Source organism: Salvia splendens, chromosome 7 (assembly GCF_004379255.2).
Source record: "Salvia splendens isolate huo1 chromosome 7, SspV2, whole genome shotgun sequence".
Lineage (NCBI taxonomy): Eukaryota > Viridiplantae > Streptophyta > Magnoliopsida > Lamiales > Lamiaceae > Salvia > Salvia splendens.
In genome coordinates this window covers 6807432-6829239 of record NC_056038.1, presented here as the reverse complement: position 1 = coordinate 6829239, position 21808 = coordinate 6807432, and the positions used below count along the sequence as shown (strand labels likewise).

Here is a 21808-nt window from a genome sequence, read left to right as displayed (position 1 = left end):
AAATTAGAGACAATACTCATAAATTTGATAAGAGCTTACTTTCTTGCTCGATGGACTTTTTATGATGTCAATGTCGTCACTATTAATCTGTCGAGATTGAACACACACACATCTGTGGAGTTATAAAATTGATTTGATGGTTTATCTAAATCTAAAGTTCAATCGATGACAGTACGTTTAAATTTAAATCAGGTGTTCATAGTGTTTTTAGGGATCACTTAGCTTAATATAAATCACAATTTTATCACTACGAACACACCCAAAACTTAATCATCCAAAAAATGTATCAAAAGAATATTAGAAAAAAGGAAATTAACTTCTTAATATAACCCTTAATTTTGAAATGCTTATCATCCAAAATCTATCCTACTTGTAAAGTTGTTGGTCCTTTTTACAACTTTTCCAAACAACATTCATGAAACATGTGGCATGTTATAAAGAGGCAGCAGCATATATTCATGAAAACCTCAACTACCATAACTTTTTTCACATGACCATATAAATCATGTAAAATTAATCTCTTCCATAGTTATTGCATTCACAAACTTCTCACTCTTGATAAAACTTTTCCAACGAATCCAAAACCACCATGATCCATCCCTATAAAAATGCTACTAGCATTTTAGAATGAAATCATTCATTTCTCCATGTCTTAACATTCATACTTATTTCTTCCTTCTATAATGGCACAAGTGAAGTTTGCTTCCCCAATATTCTTGTTGCTAGTGGTGACGTCATGGTTCTCCCCCACATTAGGCAACGATTACGTCGAAGATGCGTGCAGTGTGACGCGCTATCCCGGTCTCTGTGTCGACATGCTAGCTTCATTTTCTAGCACGGCCAAAGACAGCCCTAGCAAGTGGGCTCGGGCTGGGGTGTCAGTGACAATTGGAGAAGTCAAGATAGTTGCTAAGTACTTGGCCGCGTTGAAAAGCAAAAGGTACAAGAACATCCTATCTGATTGTGTCGAGTGTTTTCAAGATACGCTCGACAATCTTCACAGGTCTTTAGGAGTGCTTAGAAATCTTAGTGCTTCCGAATTTAGCAACCAAGTTGGGGACGTTACGACTTGGCTCAGTGCGGCTCTCACCGACGAAGACACGTGTCTCGATGGCTTTGAGGAGCAGAACAAGGGAAAGCGTGTCGTAAATCTCATAAATCGTGTGAACAATGCTACTTACATGACTAGCAACGCGCTAGCGCTTGTTAATAAACTCGCTACGACTGGCCCGGGATGCTTAGTAAAGGACTAGCTAGTATTAGTTGAAGATTATGTATGTATTTTAGCACTTATAGTATTTATTTAGTGTTCCTAATCAAAATGTAATATTATGTGTTTGATTTTTGTTTAACATGTCATATTTGTGTGTATATATATTGTCAACATGTAAAAGGCCTGAGAGGCTGAAATATATGTCATATTTGTATACGTTTATTTTATCTGGAGAAAAGCTGACAACTGATCATGTTTAAGTTAATCTTGAATATAATGACTACAAATAGTATATCAAAATTTATAGTAAGTTGTAATAATAGTTGGGGAAGTTTATTTCCCCTTAGATATCTGACTCTTAGGTATCTTACTCTTCTTTTTCATATGAAAGGAGGTTTATTTCTCGAATATAAATGACAAGAAAAAATTATTTTAAAGATAAAATTTATGTATGAGATTGTCTTATTATACGAGAGAGGTCCAAATCCATAGCTAAAGCCCATATTTGTAATTAAATTACAAATATACCAGGAATATACATGCGTGATGGGCTTACCTCTAAAACCGATTACTCACATTGCATTCCTTTTTAATTGGGAACCCAGCCCACATGAATTAGTATTACTATCATCTTCGTTACTATGGAGTATGTGGTTATCTAAGTTCTAGATGCCAAATTTCGATATAATTTCGCTCAAATCTCTCCGATATATATACTCCATTTTCTAGTTATTAGACCAAGGGAATCAACCCGCGAACCAATGATTATTCCTCGTGTTGACTGCTCCATACCCAAAGGCGTGGATCGATCCCCCCAGCCATTTGGTCGAAGATAGATGAGCCTCATGCCGCTCGATCACATACCTCTTAGGTTTACTCTGGTACACAATTAATTACACTCTAATTAAATTTGTGCAAACAATTGGAGATTTCCTAACAAATACCAATAGCATCTTAGTAACCTACATTTCATCTATTTTAAAACCATTTGTTTACTTAATTGTCAAGTCTAGATCGTCTCATCTTTCATTTAACTTGTTGAAGTATTTTCAATACGATATTGAAGGTGTTGAAGTATTTTCAATACGATATTGAAGGATAGCGTATGTGGATATATTTTTAGTACAATAACAAAAAAACAATTGAATGTAAAATTAACTACAATTTTCTCTTCTGCACGAGTTATTTATCCTTTCCATGCGAGCTGTCTCCCCGGCCCTGCAGCGCACATCGGAGCACCAGTTGTGGATGCTCTAACGAGTGATGAATATAATTATACCCAAGATGCATCTGTGTTTTATTTGGTAACATCTAGACAGGCCACAAAAAAAATTCATCAAAAATGGTCGGGCCAGATGAAACTTTCGACTCAAATTTTGACTAGGGAAGCCTGCTACTGCCAGCGTGGCAACATCCAATATTATATTTCAGACCAAGGGTCAACATCGCCGGAGTTCGGATTCACTGCGACGTGCAAACGAAGTTCCACCTACGTGGGACCTACACACCCTCCACTCAGATCTCATCTCACCACATTATTTATAAGATCTTTCATCTTATTACGAAAGTGAGTATATTTCGTTTCCAATTGTATGAAATACAAGTAAATATACAATTATTTAATATTTTGATTATAAGTCTCTATATTGTTTCAATATGTCATGTAATAATAATGTAAAATAAATAAAATAATGATTCGTTAATACAATTAAACACACAATTGTTTAATATTTTGATTATATATAAGTCTCTATATAGTTTCAATATGTCATTTAATAATATTGCAAAATAAATAAAATAATGATTGGCTTACCTAAACTGGAGTGACAGATTCAGAAAACAGGACTCGTCAAATATGTTGAACGCGATGTCTCCAACTATTCGAAAGAACAAATCGAATAGAATTTTTTGATGGACCAACGGTGGTGTTGGCTGCCCGGCCCCCGATCCTGTCACTCCTCGGAGACAAAACAATTATATTTAACAGTATCGTACTATTATTTTCTAAAATAGAAGTATAAGAGTCTCGCCGGCGTCTCGCGTCTCGTCCTGGCGAGACGAGACCCCGGCGAGACGCGTTGCAGCCTCCGTCTCGTCCCGTCTCGTCCCGCGTCTCGTCTCGGCGAGCCACGAGACGAGCTGTCTCGCCACGCGCCTAGGCGACGTGGCGCAGCCCGGCGTCGTGCGTGACGCCCACTCGCCGGCCCGCGAGTGGGCGTCGTCACGTGCTGACGCAATAAATATTTTTTTTTAAAAAAAATTCGAATTTAAATTAAAAAAAAATGTAACGGTATTATTACCGTTTTTTTGTTTTTTTTTATAATTTTTTTGTTTTTTATTAAATTTTTTACTCTATAAATACTCCTAAACTCATCCTCATTTACACACAACTACACATCTATTCTTCCTATCATCTAAATTTTCTCTCAAATTTTTACTGAAATTTTCATAACCCAACTCAAGATGTCCGGCGACGGCGAGGGCAACTATGGCGGCTCCGGCTTCGGCGGGTGGGATCTCAACTCGTTCGGCGATTGGGAGAACATGATCAACACATTGGGTGGTGGAGGTTCGTCAACGCCGGGGACGCAGGGTTCGGCGACGCCGGGGGGGTACCAACCACCCAATTTTGACCTTGATGCATATGTTCGTCCCAACGTCCCGCGGTTTTCGCAGGGATTATCCTAGATCCGGGAGGATTTTCCAGTTGATCCCACGCCGGGCATCGGCCGAGGCGGTGGAAGTGGGCGAGGCGGTGGAAGTGGACGAGGCGGTGGAGGTGGCCGAGGCAGTGTACAACCCCAGACGGGCGAGGACGAGGAGGAAGAAGAGGAAGAGGATCTTGGCCGACATCCGTACAACAACCTCGAAACGATGGCGGTGTACAACACCTGGATCACGGTCTCGTACGATCTCATCGTCGGAAATCAACAAACCCGGAAGTGTTTCTGGGAAAGGTTGTCGAGGTCTACCACCAAATAAAGCCGAACCGCTCCCGCAAGCGCACACTTAAAATGATCCGCTGTCACTTTGACCGAGTCGACCGACAGGTCAAAAAATTCTGCGGCATCTACTCGACTGAAGAGGCGCGCTACCAAAACGGCACCACGGCCACCGACATTTTGACGTCCGCTTTGCGCGCCTACTACCAGGACGAGGGACATCAATTCAGATTTGTTGATGTTTGGAAGTCGTCAAGGACGAGGAACGATGGGCCGACGGTTTCCGCTCCAGCTCGGGCTCAAACTCGAAGCGCACGAAGCATACGGCGAGTGGCCAATACTCGTCTAGTGCTGGTGCGTCTGGTGGTGACACTGCTGAAGGCATCAGCCAACATGATGCTGAATCCCAGGAGTTTGCGGGTACGGTCGGCGATGCAGGAGGATCCGCGAGTAGGCGCCGTCGGCCGCAAGGGACGAAGGCGGTGAAAACGGCTAGAGCAAGGAAGGGCCGAGGCGAATCAAGCCAGCCGGCTCAGGATCGGGCTCGCGAGGAGGCTCGGACACACTTATGGTGGCGTACATGACCGCCACAATGGCGGACACTTCCCGCTTCTCGCACTCCCAATACGCGGCCTGGTGGAACGGAATTGTGCATATGACAGCACAACTTGGCCTTCCGACTCCCCCTCAACCTCGACCGCCTCCGGAGGATGATTAGCCCTTCCGATTAGTTTTTTTTTTATTTTGTGTGTTTTTTTATTTTGTGTGTTTTTTTATTTTGTGTGTTTATTTTGTGTGTTTTTTTATTTTGTGTGTTTTTTTATTTTGTTTTAATTTTAATAAGGTGTGTTTGTTTAAATTGAATTGGGTTTTAAAAAAATATAAATTAAATTGAATGAATAGTAATTAAGAGACGGTATAGAGACGGTTAAGAGACGGAGCGTTGCAGGTTCCGTCTCTTAGTTAAGAGATGGAGGCAAAAAGGACAGTGGGGCCCTCAAATAGTGCTCAAATAGTAGTTAAGAGACGGTTTAAGAGACGGTATAGAGACAGCGTTGTGGATGACCTAATACATATTCTCACTATAAATGAAATAGGAATATTACATAATGCCCAGAAATATATGTTGAATGGCTGCACATAGTAGAATCCGTCCACATGCATGATTAGACGAAGTGAAGAAATAATCAAATTTATAAAATATTATCAGTGGTGTTGAAGTTGATGCTCTATAGTATAATTACTGAATAAAGTGTGTACGCAAACGCAATGTACAAGTTTAACTGATAATCGAGTTTGAGATTTGGAGTATTTCACATTTTATATTACTACTCATAACTCTTTATGATTGTGTAAAGATATGTTTAATACAGCGTTTTGTTTTGTAGACGAATTTGTTATTCACATAAAGTTTTAGTACTATCATATATCTACACGGATTTTTTTAAGTTCGATTTTATCACTTTTGGTAGTTAGCTACAATCGCTAGTGTCATCATTATAATTTTGTAATAATTCATCGTTGACTTTTCCACTTGTTTGGTGATTATATGTCGTTATTCATCATTCTCACCTCTAGTAGGAAAATCAATTCTCAGTAAATCCATATATACAGAACATAACTGTACAAAATACAAAAAGAATTATCATTTAAATCAAACTTTTTAATTAATTTCTTGTAAATATCATAGTAGCTTTTAAATCTTGTGAATTCAACCATAAATTTTACTAGTACAATTCACAATCATCCTATGAAACTAATCTTTTGGTAAAATTGGACAAAACTTCGATTCTTCAAAATATTATGGTCTAGATAAACTTGAAAAGATGTTGATTTAATCAAAAATAGCAATTTTTTCTTAGTTTGCATAATTGATGTATGGGTTTAGGGCTTTAACCGGCATTCGCAATTCCGATTCATGACCGGAGTTCGCAATTCACTGCTATGTGAAAGGCAAATTGAGGTTCACAACTCTCAAATTGCAATTCGGGCATCCACAATTTAGACTTTTTAGGATAATTGCAAATTTTAGTTCGATTTTTTTATTTTAATTCACATAATTTAAAATGAAGCCCATATATAAGTTTGGATTTAAATATCAATCTCCTCTTTAAAATAATATTGATATGGACGTAAATCACAAGCCAAGTTTTAGTTTATGACCAATTTGAATATTCTAGAGAAACACAAATTGAGTACAGCCCAACAATGCAAATTAAAATATAGAAGCATGGAACATTCAAATAATGAGAACGCAGATGAATCTCTGAAAACATTAGAAGAAAATAAAAAGGGCAAAAGTCGTTACGGTTTGTCTTAATCTTGATTTGACACCTCACTTTCTTAGCACCTTCATCCGTATTATATTAATTGCAATTTTCAAAATTAAATCAAAACGTATGGTTACAAGCTTGTACCTAATCTGGTATGCCAAATACAAAATGAATACTTCTATAATCAAAACTGATTCATAAATTGTGTTTTTACTCTTATTTGCTAAATGTTTATTTTTGGAGTATAAACTAATGTTAATTGTAGTGGAATTAGCTAAGCGTATAATATTTGCTTGTAGTATAATGCAAAGGTAATTAGGCGTTTCAAAAGAATTGATTGTTTTCAGATAATTCTATTCATGTTGGAACCATGTACTGATCCTAGAATGCTTCTAAAATTTCCGATTAGTTAAACATAATCCTGATTATTCCAAAGTCAATAAATGGTGCTTTTATTATTAACATACACAAATTTACATAGCCTAATAAAACTAACAATAAAAAAGTTCAACTAAACAATAAAAAATCCTCACCTTTTCAGTGCCTATAAAAACATTGAAACTCAACCCAATCATATCCCAAACCATTTCCCAACTATATATTCAAATCAGTGTCAACCTAAAGCATAAATGCTAACTATATTTATGAATTATAGTAGTATATGTTTGCGCTTTAATAAAACAACAATAAAAAGAAGTTGTATTTTCGAGTCATTCGCTATGTATAGTGTCTCGACTGACCTTTAATTAGGCACGGAATTATTTGCGAATCATTGTCTAATTTTTTAAATATGAAGATAATTTTACATTAACAATATCGATTTAGCTTAAGTCAAGTAGCATGTCTCGGTCGTGGCGACAAACTGGAAGTACTATAACACGTTCATCGCTGAGTGTAATAAATCTAATTTTCTGGATTTCTCTTCCATGAATTATCCAAGAAAGCCATTATCACATGCACATTTGACAAATAGCAGTAAGAATATAATATGACACGTATATGATAATTTTCCTTTGGTTCCTTTTCTAACATGGAATTTACTGTTTGATTTGAAAGCAAGTTACTGTCAAATAGCAGTAAGAATAGACTAAAGTCCCAAAATGGTCCCTAACATTTGATCATTTTATCTTTTTGGTCTAAAACTTTATCTTTTGGATGTTTTGGTCCTGCACATATGAAAATTTGATCATTTTGGTCCTAAACTAACAGATCCGTTTAAAGATGATGGTCAACGGCAGTTTAAACAATTTTGACTAAATTAGAGATTTAAATTAGAATAATTAATATTTTTCTTATTTTAAACACAAATTTTGTCCTTAATCAAAATCCCTAAACCCTAAATCTCCACCAAAGCTCTTCATCAAGCTAACAAATTCCTCTTTCAAGTTCCTACTTTCTCCCTCTAATCCCTAAATCTCCACCCAAATTCTATCGCTTGTCTCCGTAGTTCAGCCATGGCGGAGATAAAGCTCTTAGAGACGCGAGACCTAACCCGAATTGAACGAATCGGCGCCCACTCCCACATCCGCTGCCTCGGCCTCGACTCCGCCCTCGAGGCCCGCTCCTCCTCCGAGGGCATGGTCGGCCAGACTTCAGCCCGGAAAGCCGCCGGCGTCATCGTCAAAATGGTCCAGGAAGGAAAAATCGCCGGCCGCGCAGTCCTCCTCGCCGGCCAGCCCGGGACCGGCAAAACCGCCATCGCCATGGGCATGGCTAAATCCATCGGCCAAGAGACCCCCTTCGCTATGCTCGCAGGGAGCGAGCTCTTCGCAGGGAGCAGTTTAAAAAATCTACATCCCAATTTTCTGTTATCCTTCATCATCATAACCACTCATTCCCATTTCCCACCTCCTTCCCATAAAATGCCCTCCATTGCTTTAACTAGAACAGCGACGCCAAGGCCGCCGTGCGTCAGCCTCTCCTCTTCCACCTCTCCATCCGCCTCCATCGCAGCTCCTCGAAAAGACCCAATTTTTGCTTCTCTCTATTGGGTTTCAAGCCGAAACGCTTCCATTTTCTGAAGCCATGTTCTTCACTAAGAGAAACCAAGAAATCACAGCAGCAAACACTCCCCAAGACTCCCAACACAGCTCCACAGCTCATTTTGTGTTTTAATATATTTGTTTTGTAATGATAATGTCTAATATAATAATTAAAGATATAATTTGAGAGTTAATAATCATACTTAAAGATGGTAAATGGGTCAAAATCAGACTTAAACATGTTGACCGTTAAATATTTGAAGGATCTGTTAGTTTAGGACCAAAATGATCAAATTTTCATATGTGCAGGACCAAAACATCCAAAAGATAAAGTTTTGGACCAAAAAGATAAAATGGCCAAATGTTAGGGATCATTTTGGGACTTTAGTCGTAAGAATATAATATGACACGTATATGATAATTTTTCTTTGGTTCCTTTTCTAACATGGAATTTACTGTTTGATTTGAAAGCAAATAACTGAATAACCCGATGCATCTTCCTCGCCCTATAGATCGTCCGCGGACGATAGGGCATCGTCCGCCCATTATGGGCGACGCAGACGATGGCGTGGACGATGCAACGCGTTTTCGTTTTTTTTTTCAATTTTTTGTCTATTTAAACCTCGTTTGTCATTCTATTTTTCATACAAACATTTCTCTCATCTCTCACATTCCATACAAATATTTCGATAATCTCTCACAAGCAAAAATGAACCAACAAGACCATGCTCAGCTCATGAACGACATGGTTGAAGAAGTTTAGGCCAGGCTTTAGGGCGTTCCTTAGGGCACCCATTGCTAATGCTCTTAGTTAAACTGCAAATGCAATTGGTACAATATACAATTATTTCTATGACAATCTATTTTATTTTTTTGTATTGGCAATAAAATATATTTGGGGCTAATTTGATAGCTTTGCTATGATAGATGTAAGATGATGCTAGAAATATAAAAACCAAATTTGACAGTAGTTATATAGTTAGCAACTTTAGCGTAAAATATACTACTAGTACTAGCTAGTAACTTGTACTACTACTACTATAAATCACATTCATTGTATTAAGGATTTGATATAACCGTCTATATCAATTACAAAGATAACCTTTTATGAATATAATGTCACGTTTATTAGATAACATCATTAGATTCCAAAATAAAATGATTTATATTTGTTATGTAATCTAATTTGAAAATGGATTTTGAAACAACTTATCTTTCTACTTATTCTTTCACACACGCAACATATCGTCGTTGGATATGTGTGCACACTACATTACACGCATTATTCAAGCAAAAATATAATCCCTCTGTCCCATTAAAAATGAAACGTTTTCTTTTTGACCTGTCTCATTAAAAATGAAACGTTTCTAAAAATGGAAACAATGCTCTCTCTACTTTTTCTTCTCTCTTAATTTACTCTCTCTTCATTAACTCATAAACAACACTGCATAAAATTCTATGCCGAAAAGCAAATGTTGAATATTTAATGGGACGGAGGGAGTACTTAAGGAGGAGATTTGCGGCCACTCACGCGTGCTGCGCATTTCATGTCTCCGCGAGTAGATGTTGTTTTTACCCATTTCAATTTTATTAGGAGTCGTACGAAATTTGACATCATCATTCTTAAACCAACCAACATCTCTCTAATTAGTAAGATAAATGTGTGATTACCTACTATTAGTAACAACTCAGTCAAATTCTATTTATATTTATCAATATAAAAATTAATATTTTCCTTGAAAGTGCGCGTTCAAATTATTGAGTTTTTTTCCTTTGAAAGTGAGCGTTCAAATTACTCAAAGATTCCACCAAATTGCCTTTAAGTAGCTTTCATTCCATTGACTAACTTTCCAAAAAATACTATAATACCCCTTTGCTTATGAATAAACACCGTCCAAATGTACTCCATATTTATCCATACTACTATTATAAATTCATTTACTAGTACAATTAATACATTTGTCAAATGTGTTAAAATTGACAAATAAATATACTAATTGCATTATTGCACATAATAATAGTGAGTATGCGGTCGTCAATAAATCTATTGAAGTTCAATTTATTCATGAAAAGGATTATATCACCTAATTTAGTTTATATTATGACTGTTATTTTATTGGTACTTGGTTAAGTAGGTGACGTTTCCCTTTCTACTTATTGTGCCCAATTAAAGTATTAAGTAAAATATGGTTTATAATATTTGTGGCAAAAAAAGCGTGCAATAGTTGGTGTTTAAGCTCCAATATTAGTTGGGTAGTACATAGAGTGTGGGAATATAGTAAAGTGTTTATTTTATTTAATTATAAATATTTTTATGATGATGTAACCGTTATCATAAATCAGATAAACTTTGTAAAAATATCTGTATGATGCCATATAAAGTGCGGTGACCACTCTTGATTTGTAAATTATTGAAAGGAATATTGATGAATTAATGTACAAGATTTATTTTATAAAAAAATTCCATACGTAAGAAAATTATGTTTTATACCAATTGATACGTTGGATGTAGTTTTGTGGCAGTAAATAGATTTATGGTTATTGTAATTCAACATTTCACCACTATTTATTTCTTAAATTTGGTCATGTTTGTCATTTTAAAGATTAACTACTGCTTTGGGTAGACTAGGTAGGCGATGGATTAGATTTATGTCATTCTCACTATATTTAAAATATTTATCCCATACGTTATTTATCGTTGTTTTCTTCTCACCAGCAAAGACTTGGCAACTAAAGAAGTATTCACTCAATTCCTTGTAATTGAGACATTTTTTTATGGTACAGAAGCTTAGGAATATTAATATGTTAAATGGATGATGAATAAAATAAGAGAGATTTATTTTTGTCAAAAATAGAAATAACTCAATTATCTTAGAATTTTTTAAAATAGAAAAATTACTAAATTAACATGGAACGAAGAAGTAAATAATTAAAATCAAAACAAGATAATCCCAATTTCCTAGTATAAAGTTATAAAAATAGTATCTTCTTCGTCCTTCATATTATACGGAAAGGGTTATTCTTGATTTACTATTTGATAGGAGTACAACTTAAAAGTCATCATAGGTACAACAAGACTTTTCATAATTTAAATTACCAAAACAATATCATAAAGTTTAGACATAGTATTATGTGAAAAAATAGGAGTATTATATTGTTCAGGGTTTAAATTACCAATGTTACTGTTTAGGGTAGACATATTTTACGAAAATATTATTGGTGTCATTGTAAATTAATCACATAGTAATAATTAAATTGAAATAAAAATTTCACAATTTAAATTACCAAAAACTTATCATAATATTCTTCACCACAAGTACCTAATATGAATGGTTAAATTAAAAAAATGATCCATCAAAATTAAAAGATAGTACAACTGTTTAACTTTTTTTCATAATGTCAATCATAATTAAAACATATGAATGTCAATTCGCTCTATTAAAATGTCAACCGGGAGTAATTAGAACATTTTATCGACATTATCTATCACCAAATCTGAAAATCTAACCAGCTAAAAATAGTATTAATCCGTATTTGTTACTTTTACCAAAGATATTTATATCAATAGTCAATACAGTAGTCAGTAGTAGTCGTAATAGTTCTATTTAATCTATAAATTGAAATAATACAATTGGCCTATAGTAATACAAAGCCCATTGAAATCCAGTCCAACAATTAGACTTTTTTTAAACCGAGGGGCAATTACGTAATTTAGAAAATCCAATCACCCCTTTTTAAACAGCGCTTTCTCTCAAATTGAAACACCACCATTCCTCAACCCCACGCGCCGGCGGGTTGACAAAAAAAACACTCATTTTTTTTTCTCTCTCAATTTTCACACGCAGCCTCAAAACGCCGCCGTTTTCCGTAGCCGTTTCGATCTCTTGGAAGAAATGGCTTCGGAGCTGATATTCCGCGGGCACGAGTCGCAGCCGGTGAGCGACGCCTATTCCCCGAAGCCGCCGAAGCCGTGGCTGAGCGTCGCCCGCCCCATTCACTACATCCTCCGCGAGCAGCGCCTCCTCTTCGTCTTCGTCGGCATTGCCATCGCCACTCTCTTCTTCACCGTCCTCCCCGCCGCCGGCCCCAAGCCTCACGTGCCGATCGACGATTCCTCCTACATCCCCGCCGAGTTGACTCAGTCCCGCCCCCACCGTTCCATGTACCAGAACGGCCACGTGGCGACCGGGTTCGGCATCAACTCGGTGGGCAAAATCCCACTCGGGCTGAAGCGGAAGGGCCTCCGCATCGTGGTCACCGGCGGCGCCGGATTCGTCGGCAGCCACCTCGTCGATCGCCTGATGGCGAGGGGCGATAGCGTGATTGTCGTCGACAATTTCTTCACCGGGAGGAAGGAGAATCTCCTGCACCACTTCAGCAATCCGAGATTTGAACTGATTCGACACGACGTCGTCGAGCCTCTCCTATTAGAAGTTGACCAGATCTACCACCTCGCTTGCCCCGCTTCCCCCGTTCACTACAAGCACAACCCTGTCAAGACGATCATATCCTTTTTTTAAACTCAATTCGATTGAATTTCTATTTAAATTTTTCAATTTCATTGAAATTTCGATGTGAAAAATCCTTAATTCCGTATTTGCACAAGACGAATGTGGTGGGGACACTGAACATGCTCGGGCTGGCGAAGAGAATCGGTGCGCGGTTTTTGCTAACGAGCACCAGTGAGGTGTACGGTGATCCGCTGCAGCATCCTCAAGTCGAGACCTACTGGGGAAACGTCAATCCAATCGGTAAACATCTACCATCTCCCTCTCTCTTACATCATTTTATTTCGGTAAGAGTATCTGCAGCCGTGCTTGTTGGGACGAACGGCGTCCGTGCCGCTGGCGCGGCACCGCTGCTGCACTATCGCCGCTTGCACAGCGCTGCTCGATGCATCGAGCACATTTATGCCGCTGAGCAGGCTACGTGGCACATTTCTATTAGTCAACTTATTATCCGTTGAAAATTCATTTTTTTTAAAAAAATCAAAAATAATACCCAAAAAATAATTCATATTCCCAAAAAATATGACCGTTTTATTACCATTTTTTTGATTTTTTTAATAATTTTTTTATTCCCAAAATCATATATAAATATACACATTTATTATCCATTTTCACATCAAATCATCTCTCATTCATATTTTTTCATACAACTCATCTAATCAAACACATCTGGGCGAAATTCGGCCACGAGTAGTGTATTTTTTTAATTTTATGAAGTTAATTATGTAATTTTTAATTTTTAGGATTTTAATTATGTAATTTTAAATTTTTAGGATTTTAATTATGTAATTTTTATTTTTTTTGTAATTTGTAATAGTATTCCAGGTATTTTTTAATGCGTTTTAATATTTTGAAAATGTTTTTATTTAAATTGAATAATAGAATGCTGAGACTCTTGAGCATGTCTTTGCAGAAAAGAATGTGGGTGTTGTGATCTTGACTAAGAGCAAAGAATAAAAAAGTAATAAAAGTGGGTCTGGATTCACATCTGTGCTCTTGGTAGGGGTGAGTCGGTACGATATACCGTACCAATCGTGCCATACCGCATACCGTACCTGAAACTATGATATGTCAAAATTCCATACCGATACCGTACCGAATTACCGGAAATTCGGTACGATAATTATTTATATCGTTACCCAACCGTAATAACAGTATGCGGTATGGTAACAGTATACCGAAAAAAACCTATTCTATCCAAAATATTTATAAATGTAATATATATTTTTTTAAATATAGTATAATATATATCCAAAATATTACATTTAAATTTTAGAGAATTCTATTTTTAAATTTTTTTAATATAATATATATATATATATATATATATATATATAATAATAATAATAATAATAATAATAATAATAATAATAATAATAATAATAATAATAATAATAATAATAATAATAATAATAATAATAATCTATCGGTATACCGAATTTTCGATATATACCGAAGATTTGGTATACCGCGGTATAGAAAAATTGATACCGTATCGAAACACTGCGGTACGGTATCATACCGTACTGGAAACTGCGGAATACCGAAAAATCGGTATTTTTCCGGTACGGTAAGTCCGGTATTTTGGTATTTGGTATAATTTTCCACCCCTACTATTTGGCAAGAGCACGGATGGGGATGCTCTAAGAATTGTAGCCTAGGGTGATCCGCTACTAAATCCTCAAGGCGGGCTGGGTTTTGGTCGGGCGGTGCACGTTAGATCTGCGTGGCTAACGTGAGCCATGACAATTCTCTGCAATTGTAGCGCCCGTGTGAGCCCGTTAGTGGGGTTTCAATTTCGTCCTTTTTGACTTGACGCGATCTAATTTTTGCCCCAACTTTTTTAAAATTCAAAGATATTATCTGGCGAGCACGTGGCCCCCATCAACTCTGTTTTCGTTTCATTTTTACAATTTTTTTTTTAATTTCCCTCTCCCTCCCACCACCTCTGTTTCGCCGCGGTGGGTGGGGGATGTTTGAACCCTACGCTCTTAAATTGCAAAACGTGGGATGCCGGAGGGCAGATTGGTCATTTCATACCACACATGTTTTGGAAGTTGTAGCGTAACTCTCAAAAGAGTTTGTTGGTGCTGACAACTTTTGTAGTCCGTTTATGACGAATATAATAAATTAAGAAATAAAATTTAGTGGGTGTTTAATGTGGACAGGTGTCCGAAGTTGCTACGACGAGGGGAAGAGGACGGCTGAGACGTTGACAATGGATTACCACAGAGGCGCAGGAGTTGAGGTGAATTTAAATCACTCTTTTTTGAGTATTACTTACGAAATGTTGTTACTGTATTTATTAAATCCGGCAAAAAAAATATAATGGGATCATAATAAATGCGTGAAAATGGACATTGATTGGTGTCATGACTCATAAAAGTTGCAAAGAGAAAGAAATACACGAGACTAGAACAGTCAATTCTCCTTAATTTAGGCGTTTGCGTGTTTCGTGCTTGCAATAAGTCATGATTTGGATGTTAATGTTGTGATTGATTCGTGCAGGTTAGGATTGCGAGGATTTTTAACACGTATGGTCCTCGTATGTGCATTGATGATGGTCGTGTTGTTAGCAACTTCGTTGCTCAGGTAAATGTGGTTCCGTCATCTATTTGTGATTAACATGGAATGTGTAGTTGTCGTTTACTTAACCTTGGTTGTGGTTGTGGTTGTGGTTGTGGTTGGTAGGCTTTGAGGAAGGAGCCACTAACTGTTTATGGTGATGGAAAACAGACAAGAAGCTTCCAGTTTGTTTCTGATCTGGTAATGATTTTCATCATCTTTTCTTATGATATAATCTTTGTGTTATACTAGTAGGTTACTAAGTATTGAATTATGGTGTTTGTTGAAATGTTGTTATAGCAATGGCCATTTGAATTATAGTAGTAGTACTCCTAGTATATTGTAATATAGTGTGTGTGGTGGAATCTTGTTTTGTCATTACATTCTTGGACTCAAAAGTACTAGGTTGAACTTGATTTGGTTTCTGCTACTTGATTTGTTAAACAATGTTGCCATTCGTCTCATGAATGTGAAGGTCGAGGGACTGATGCGGTTGATGGAAGGAGAGCACGTCGGCCCTTTCAATCTTGGTAACCCGGGCGAGTTTACCATGCTCGAGCTTGCTCAGGTGGTACAAGAGACTATCGATCCAAATGCTAAGATTGAATTCAAGCCCAACACGGAAGATGACCCGCACAAGAGGAAGCCCGACATCTCCAAGGCAAAGGAGCTGCTGGGCTGGGAGCCCAAGATAGCCCTCCGTAAAGGTCTGCCGATGATGGTGTCAGACTTCAGGCAACGGATCTTTGGAGATCACAAGCAAGACGCTGCTGCCACCTCGGCTTAGAGTCCACGGTCTGTGAGTAAACCTAGTGATGGAGAGGAGAATGAGTATGAATGAATGGTATGATAGAAGCAAAGAAGGCAGTGAGATATTGGCTCAAGATTTGCATCTTAGCTTAGCGCTCCTACAGGTTATTTTGTGATATTGCTTTTATGTTTCTTCACTTTTTATCTTCTTTTTTTGGAATTTTAAATCATTTATAGACGCGTTTACTTTTTACATACAAGTATTATTATTATTATTATTATTATTATTATTATTATTATTATTATTATAAAAATTTGGATGAATAAGTGCATTATTTTCCCTAAAGTAAATGGAATCCGATTCACAATTAGCGCATAAATTGGGCTCTGCACGTCTTATTCATTCTTAAACCACATGTGCAGATAGGCCATCAACAACCTAGATATGGAAGAGTATTTTATTTACATTACTTATTTATTTGAATTATTTATAATTCATGACTATTGATAAGCATTTTACTATTTACTTTTTTTTGTTAGTACTACAGAACAGAAAATTTCGAAATTCAAAGCTAAATCCAAATATACAGATTAATGATCCATATTTAAATTAATCATGAGTGTGATCTATGATTGCCTAATAAAACAAACATCAAATAGTATTGGTACCTGACTTCAATATGCATAATCAAGCATTTGTCATACAATGACGTTGCTGGAAACTTTACTTGGGATTTCGGTGGACAATGATCCCACGAAGAAACATCTCACTGATAAATGATGCTAAAATTAAAGAAAAACAAAAAGACAAGTAAAAAACTTGAAACAGTTTGCAGGTTTTTCGTACAGCTGCACGACGGGCGTATGCGCTCACATTGTGAGCGCTAAAGCGTGATAAACACGGATTTACCATATGTTTATATGTTACACTTTTCTATTATTGTTATGCAAATTGAACATATTTTTGTATATGTTTCTATCAATGGTTATAAAATAATTTTAATTGATTTATACCACATTGTTTGTGAACTTGTCAAAAATTCAATTTCATCGATGAAAATCCATTCCAGCTTTGTCCACTAGTATTTACTGAATCTCAGTTAGCAACAACTATGACCGGAAATATCAATTGGGATAAATTGTGATACTATTTTTATGACAATATCGACAATAACCTTCTCCCATATAATACTATCCAAGAAATAAAACGTCATTTTTTTTCATTTTAGTCTGTCCACCAAAATTAGTATACTACTCCCTCCGTCCGCTATTAGGAGTCCCGGTGTACCATTTTAGTCCATCCGCCATTAGGAGTCTCGGTTCACATTTACTATACATGATAGGTATACATCAATTTCTACTAACTCATTCCACTCACATTCTATTATAAAAACTAATATATAAAAATGAGCCTCATATTCCACTATCTTTTCTCACACACTTTTCGTTACATTTCTTAAAATTCGTGCTGAACTCAAATGAGACTCCTAACGACGGACGGAGGGAGTACGTATCTATGTATGATAAACTTCTCTTTAATGTTTTAGTTCTATTTTCGACTACCAATGTTTGAACTATTTTTTCTTTTTATATCTTTTATTTTACCACTGTTGAATAAACTCGTGCCGCCCATATGAGGATTATTTACGTGGACGCTGGGGAATATCCCCTTCCAATTTATTACGAAATGGCATATTTGTATCATGCAAATTAAATTACAATAAATGATTCAACAATATTCTTTACTATAAAAAGTATCCATTGAAATCAAACTTAAAGAATATTGATCTTATTTTGTCATCATGCAAATTTCAATAAATAATTTCTACAATATTCTTTACTATGGAAGGATCTATTAATAATTTGATATCAAACCAAATGTCTTATTTTGTCATCATGAAAATTACAATAAATTATTTCTACAGTATTCTTTACTATAGAAGGATCTTTTGATAATTTGATACCAAACCAAAAGAATTGTCTGTTTTTTGTTAGAATATTTACCACACTTGATTTGTAAAGTCAAGCAAATGTCAAAAATGATTTAATAGGCGATTTTTTTATATGCATCTAATAATGTAACATATCCCTATTAGTAATATATTTCAATGTAAATTGCAAAAATATTTCATTTCCTTCTAAAAAGGATCCCATTAACATATTTCCAATACATTACTATCATTTATGTAAATTCAAATAATACCCCATTTATTGTGTTGATTTCTCAATTATAAATAGACTCATTCAAATCAAACAATACACACAAATCGAAACTCAGATGCAAAAGAGCAATAGTAAAGAGCAACAAAAGATGTCTTATTCTACCATAATATTTTTGTCTCTAGCTTTGTTAAGCCAATGCCATGCTGATTTGATAGGTGATTTGTGCACCAAATCCAACAATCCATCCCTATGCAACCAAGCCCTAAGATCCGATCCTCGATCACAGGGTGCTAATGCTCGAGGCTTGGCTGGGATTGCGCTTGACAATTCCTTGTCCACCACACAAGCCTCCATCAACGTGGCGAAGTCAGTGTCCAACCCTAGCAACAAAGATAAAATTGACACGTGTATCGAGAACTTTGGTGAAGCCGTTGACAACTTGCAAGAGGCCAAGCCCTTGATACCGAAGCTAGATAGGCCTAGCATCAGCACACTCCAAACCAGAGGCTCGGCAGCTCTAACCGATGTCGATACTTGCAGTGATGAATTTAGAGCAAGTGAACCAAGTGAATTGAAGCAAGCTACTGATAAGGCATACACCTTTATTCAGTTGCTTCTGATTATTGTTAATACATTGTAATTAGCGAATAATTGGAATTATAATAATGTGTGTGGTAGTATAACTAATTTTTTGTTCAGTTTGATATTATACTACAGTGAATCAGTGATTTTGATTTGATATGAAAATATACACTATTGTAGCTTGCTTTTTAGCATAACTATTCAATAGAGATAATATTAGAAGAATTTGATTTTTACCTTTATAGCGTAACTATTCTAATAGAGTATTTTATACTTTAAAAAATAGTATATATTATTAAAAACCTAATATAAAATATATGATCATATACAAATATATAGAGATGCACTAAAATTTTTCCAATAAAATGAATAAATGTTAAAGCTATGCTTAAGCCAATGTTCAAGGGTTTGAATGTAATCTACAAAATACAAAACCCTTCAAACGCTCGAATTGAGCGAAAAAACTAAACAAACAGGTTTATGCATTAAAATTAAAGGAAAAACAAGAAGAGACTAGAAAAGTAGAAACAATTTGTGGGTGTGTCGCACAACGGCATGACGTGCGCGTGCACCATGCACATTGTGAGCGCTGAAGCGTGATAAACACGGATTTACCATATATTTAGATGTTACACGTTGTTTTTATTATTGTTATGTGATTTGAGCATATTTTTGTATATATTTCTATAAATGATTATAAAATAATTTTAATTGATTAATACCATATTGTTTGTGAACTTGTCAAATTCAATTTCATCGATGAAAAATCCATTTGTCCTCTAGTATTTACTGAATCTAAGTTAGCAACAACTATGACCGGAAATATCAATTGGGCTAAAATTGTGACACTATTTTTATGACAATATCAATTATAACCTTCTCTTATATAGTCACTGTCCAAGAACCTATTTTTTTCATTTTAGTTCTTCCACTAAAATTAGTCTATATTTATATATGATAAATTTCTCTCTAATAGTTTAGTTATATTTTCGATTAACAATATTCAAACTATTTTTTTCTTTCTATATATATCTTATTTATCAATGGAATAAACTCATGCCGTCCATATGGTGACTATTTATGTGGACGGTGGGAGTATCCTTTTCCAATTGATCCCGAAATGAAATATTTGTATCATGCAAATTACAATAAATGATTTCTACAATATTCTTTACTACAAAAGGATCCATTGAAATCAAACCAAAAGAATGTTGATTTCATTTTGTTATCATGCAAATTTCAATAAATAATTTCTACAGTATTCTTTACTACTATAAAAGGATACATCCATAGACATCAAACCAAAGAATGTCTTATTTTGTTATCATGAAAATTATAATAAATTATTTCTACAATATTCATTACTATAGAAGGATCTATTGATAATTTGATACCAAACCAAAAGAATTGTCTGGTTTTTGTTAGAATATTTATAACACTAATATTGTAGTGTTATTGTAAAGTTGAGCAAATATCAAAACTGATTTAATAGGCGATTGTTGATTTGCATCTAACAATATTTCATTTATGCACTAATGTTTAGAGATTTGATCCTCCGTGGGTAGGGCAGATACTCGAAGCCTGGCAAAAGAGGTCCGCTAAAATTGCAATTAAAAAGACATAAGATGCCACACAACATGAACCCCTTAAACATATTAGCTAGACAACTTTCTAGATATTAGAATAAAAATAAATGCGCAAAATAAAACAAACAATAATAACATGGACTAAACGAGAGCAATGATTATACATAAATGTATTTAAACATTTTTCTTACATAATAAAATAAGTTTTTGCAATCTCAATTAACAACATCACATAAATGTATTTAAACATTTTTCTTACATAATAAAACAAGTTTTTGCAATCTCAATTAACAACATCACATAAATGTATTTAAACATTTTTCTTACATAATAAAACAAGTTTTTGCAATCTCAATTAACAACAACATATGCAAGTGGGAAAAGGGGTACAACGTTAAAAAAACATTAATAATACTATTTTTAGTACTCATTTATATAAAGAATTGATATCCGGGGGAACATGTTAAAAATTTGTGCTCCTATTTTTTTATTTTTTTTTTGGCACTAGCATTTTCTTTGTTTTATGTAATTATTTTTTAGTAATGTAATTATTTGCGCTAATGTTTTCTTTTTTAAATAATAGGCGGTTTACTGTGCTTTAACTTTTCATATTATATTCTATTATTTCTTTTTCTGGGTATTAAGTGGTTTACTATGTTTAAATTGTTTTGATTTTTCATTTTATATTCAATTATTTATGTTATGTGTAATATTATTTGTAGTATAACCCATACCTCAAATAAAAGTTCTTGTTGTTTTAAATTATTTTTATTTTAATAATTATTATATTGTTTATGTAATTATTTTCATTACCAACCAAAACATTTTTATTTGAAAAATTTCTTGTGCTGATCTTGAAATTGGATGAAAATCCCATATCACCTTATAGCTTATAGTATTTATTTTTAATCGAACATATTTTTGCAAGTAATGATAATGAGATATATTGATACAAAAATCTTGTTAAAATCAACTATCCAAATTCAGTAAGGAAATAATAGAAAAGATTGGAAAATTGTTAAATTGGAAAACAAACCTCGCACCCTTTTCCTTTCACTAACAGCATCCCTTTATTTGTGAATCATTCTACCTAAACTGTAGCCATCTTTGAATGTAAATCTCAATAACATTTCCTTTTCCGGTTTCTACATTTATGCAATATATTTCCTATTAGTAATACTCCCTCCGTTTCTTAAATTTTGTCACATTTTGACCGGGCACGGGTTTTAAGAATTATAATGGAA

At 35.2% G+C, this 21808-nt stretch overlaps 3 protein-coding genes across 3 annotated transcripts; all 3 read left to right on the top strand.

Moving 5' to 3' along the window:
• Positions 1-573: 573 nt before the first annotated feature.
• On the top strand, positions 574-1456 carry LOC121740947 (pectinesterase inhibitor 6-like). The gene has a single exon (XM_042133611.1). The coding sequence runs from the start codon at positions 684-686 to the stop codon at positions 1251-1253; it is 570 nt and encodes a 189-aa protein (XP_041989545.1). The 5' UTR covers positions 574-683; the 3' UTR covers positions 1254-1456.
• A 10703-nt stretch (positions 1457-12159) lies between these two features.
• Positions 12160-16512, top strand: LOC121742310 (UDP-glucuronic acid decarboxylase 2-like). Its single transcript, XM_042135419.1, has 6 exons — positions 12160-12915; positions 13014-13161; positions 15087-15166; positions 15427-15510; positions 15610-15684; positions 15959-16512. Exons 1-6 carry the CDS (start codon positions 12304-12306, stop codon positions 16268-16270), a joined length of 1311 nt encoding a protein of 436 aa, XP_041991353.1. The 5' UTR covers positions 12160-12303; the 3' UTR covers positions 16271-16512.
• A 1999-nt stretch (positions 16513-18511) lies between these two features.
• Positions 18512-19036, top strand: LOC121810324 (pectinesterase inhibitor-like). The gene has a single exon (XM_042211120.1). The coding sequence runs from the start codon at positions 18512-18514 to the stop codon at positions 19034-19036; it is 525 nt and encodes a 174-aa protein (XP_042067054.1).
• The last annotated feature ends 2772 nt before the right edge of the window (positions 19037-21808 follow it).

Bases quoted from the DNA above. Each gene is read 5' to 3' on its own strand.
- LOC121740947 (XM_042133611.1), top strand. From the start codon at position 684: ATGGCACAAGTGAAGTTTGCTTCCCCAATATTCTTGTTGCTAGTGGTG.
- LOC121742310 (XM_042135419.1), top strand. From the start codon at position 12,304: ATGGCTTCGGAGCTGATATTCCGCGGGCACGAGTCGCAGCCGGTGAGC. The intron at 15,167-15,426 runs GTGAATTTAAAT...TGATTCGTGCAG, and splicing joins ACAGAGGCGCAGGAGTTGAG to GTTAGGATTGCGAGGATTTT. The intron at 15,511-15,609 runs GTAAATGTGGTT...TGTGGTTGGTAG, and splicing joins TTAGCAACTTCGTTGCTCAG to GCTTTGAGGAAGGAGCCACT.
- LOC121810324 (XM_042211120.1), top strand. From the start codon at position 18,512: ATGCAAAAGAGCAATAGTAAAGAGCAACAAAAGATGTCTTATTCTACC.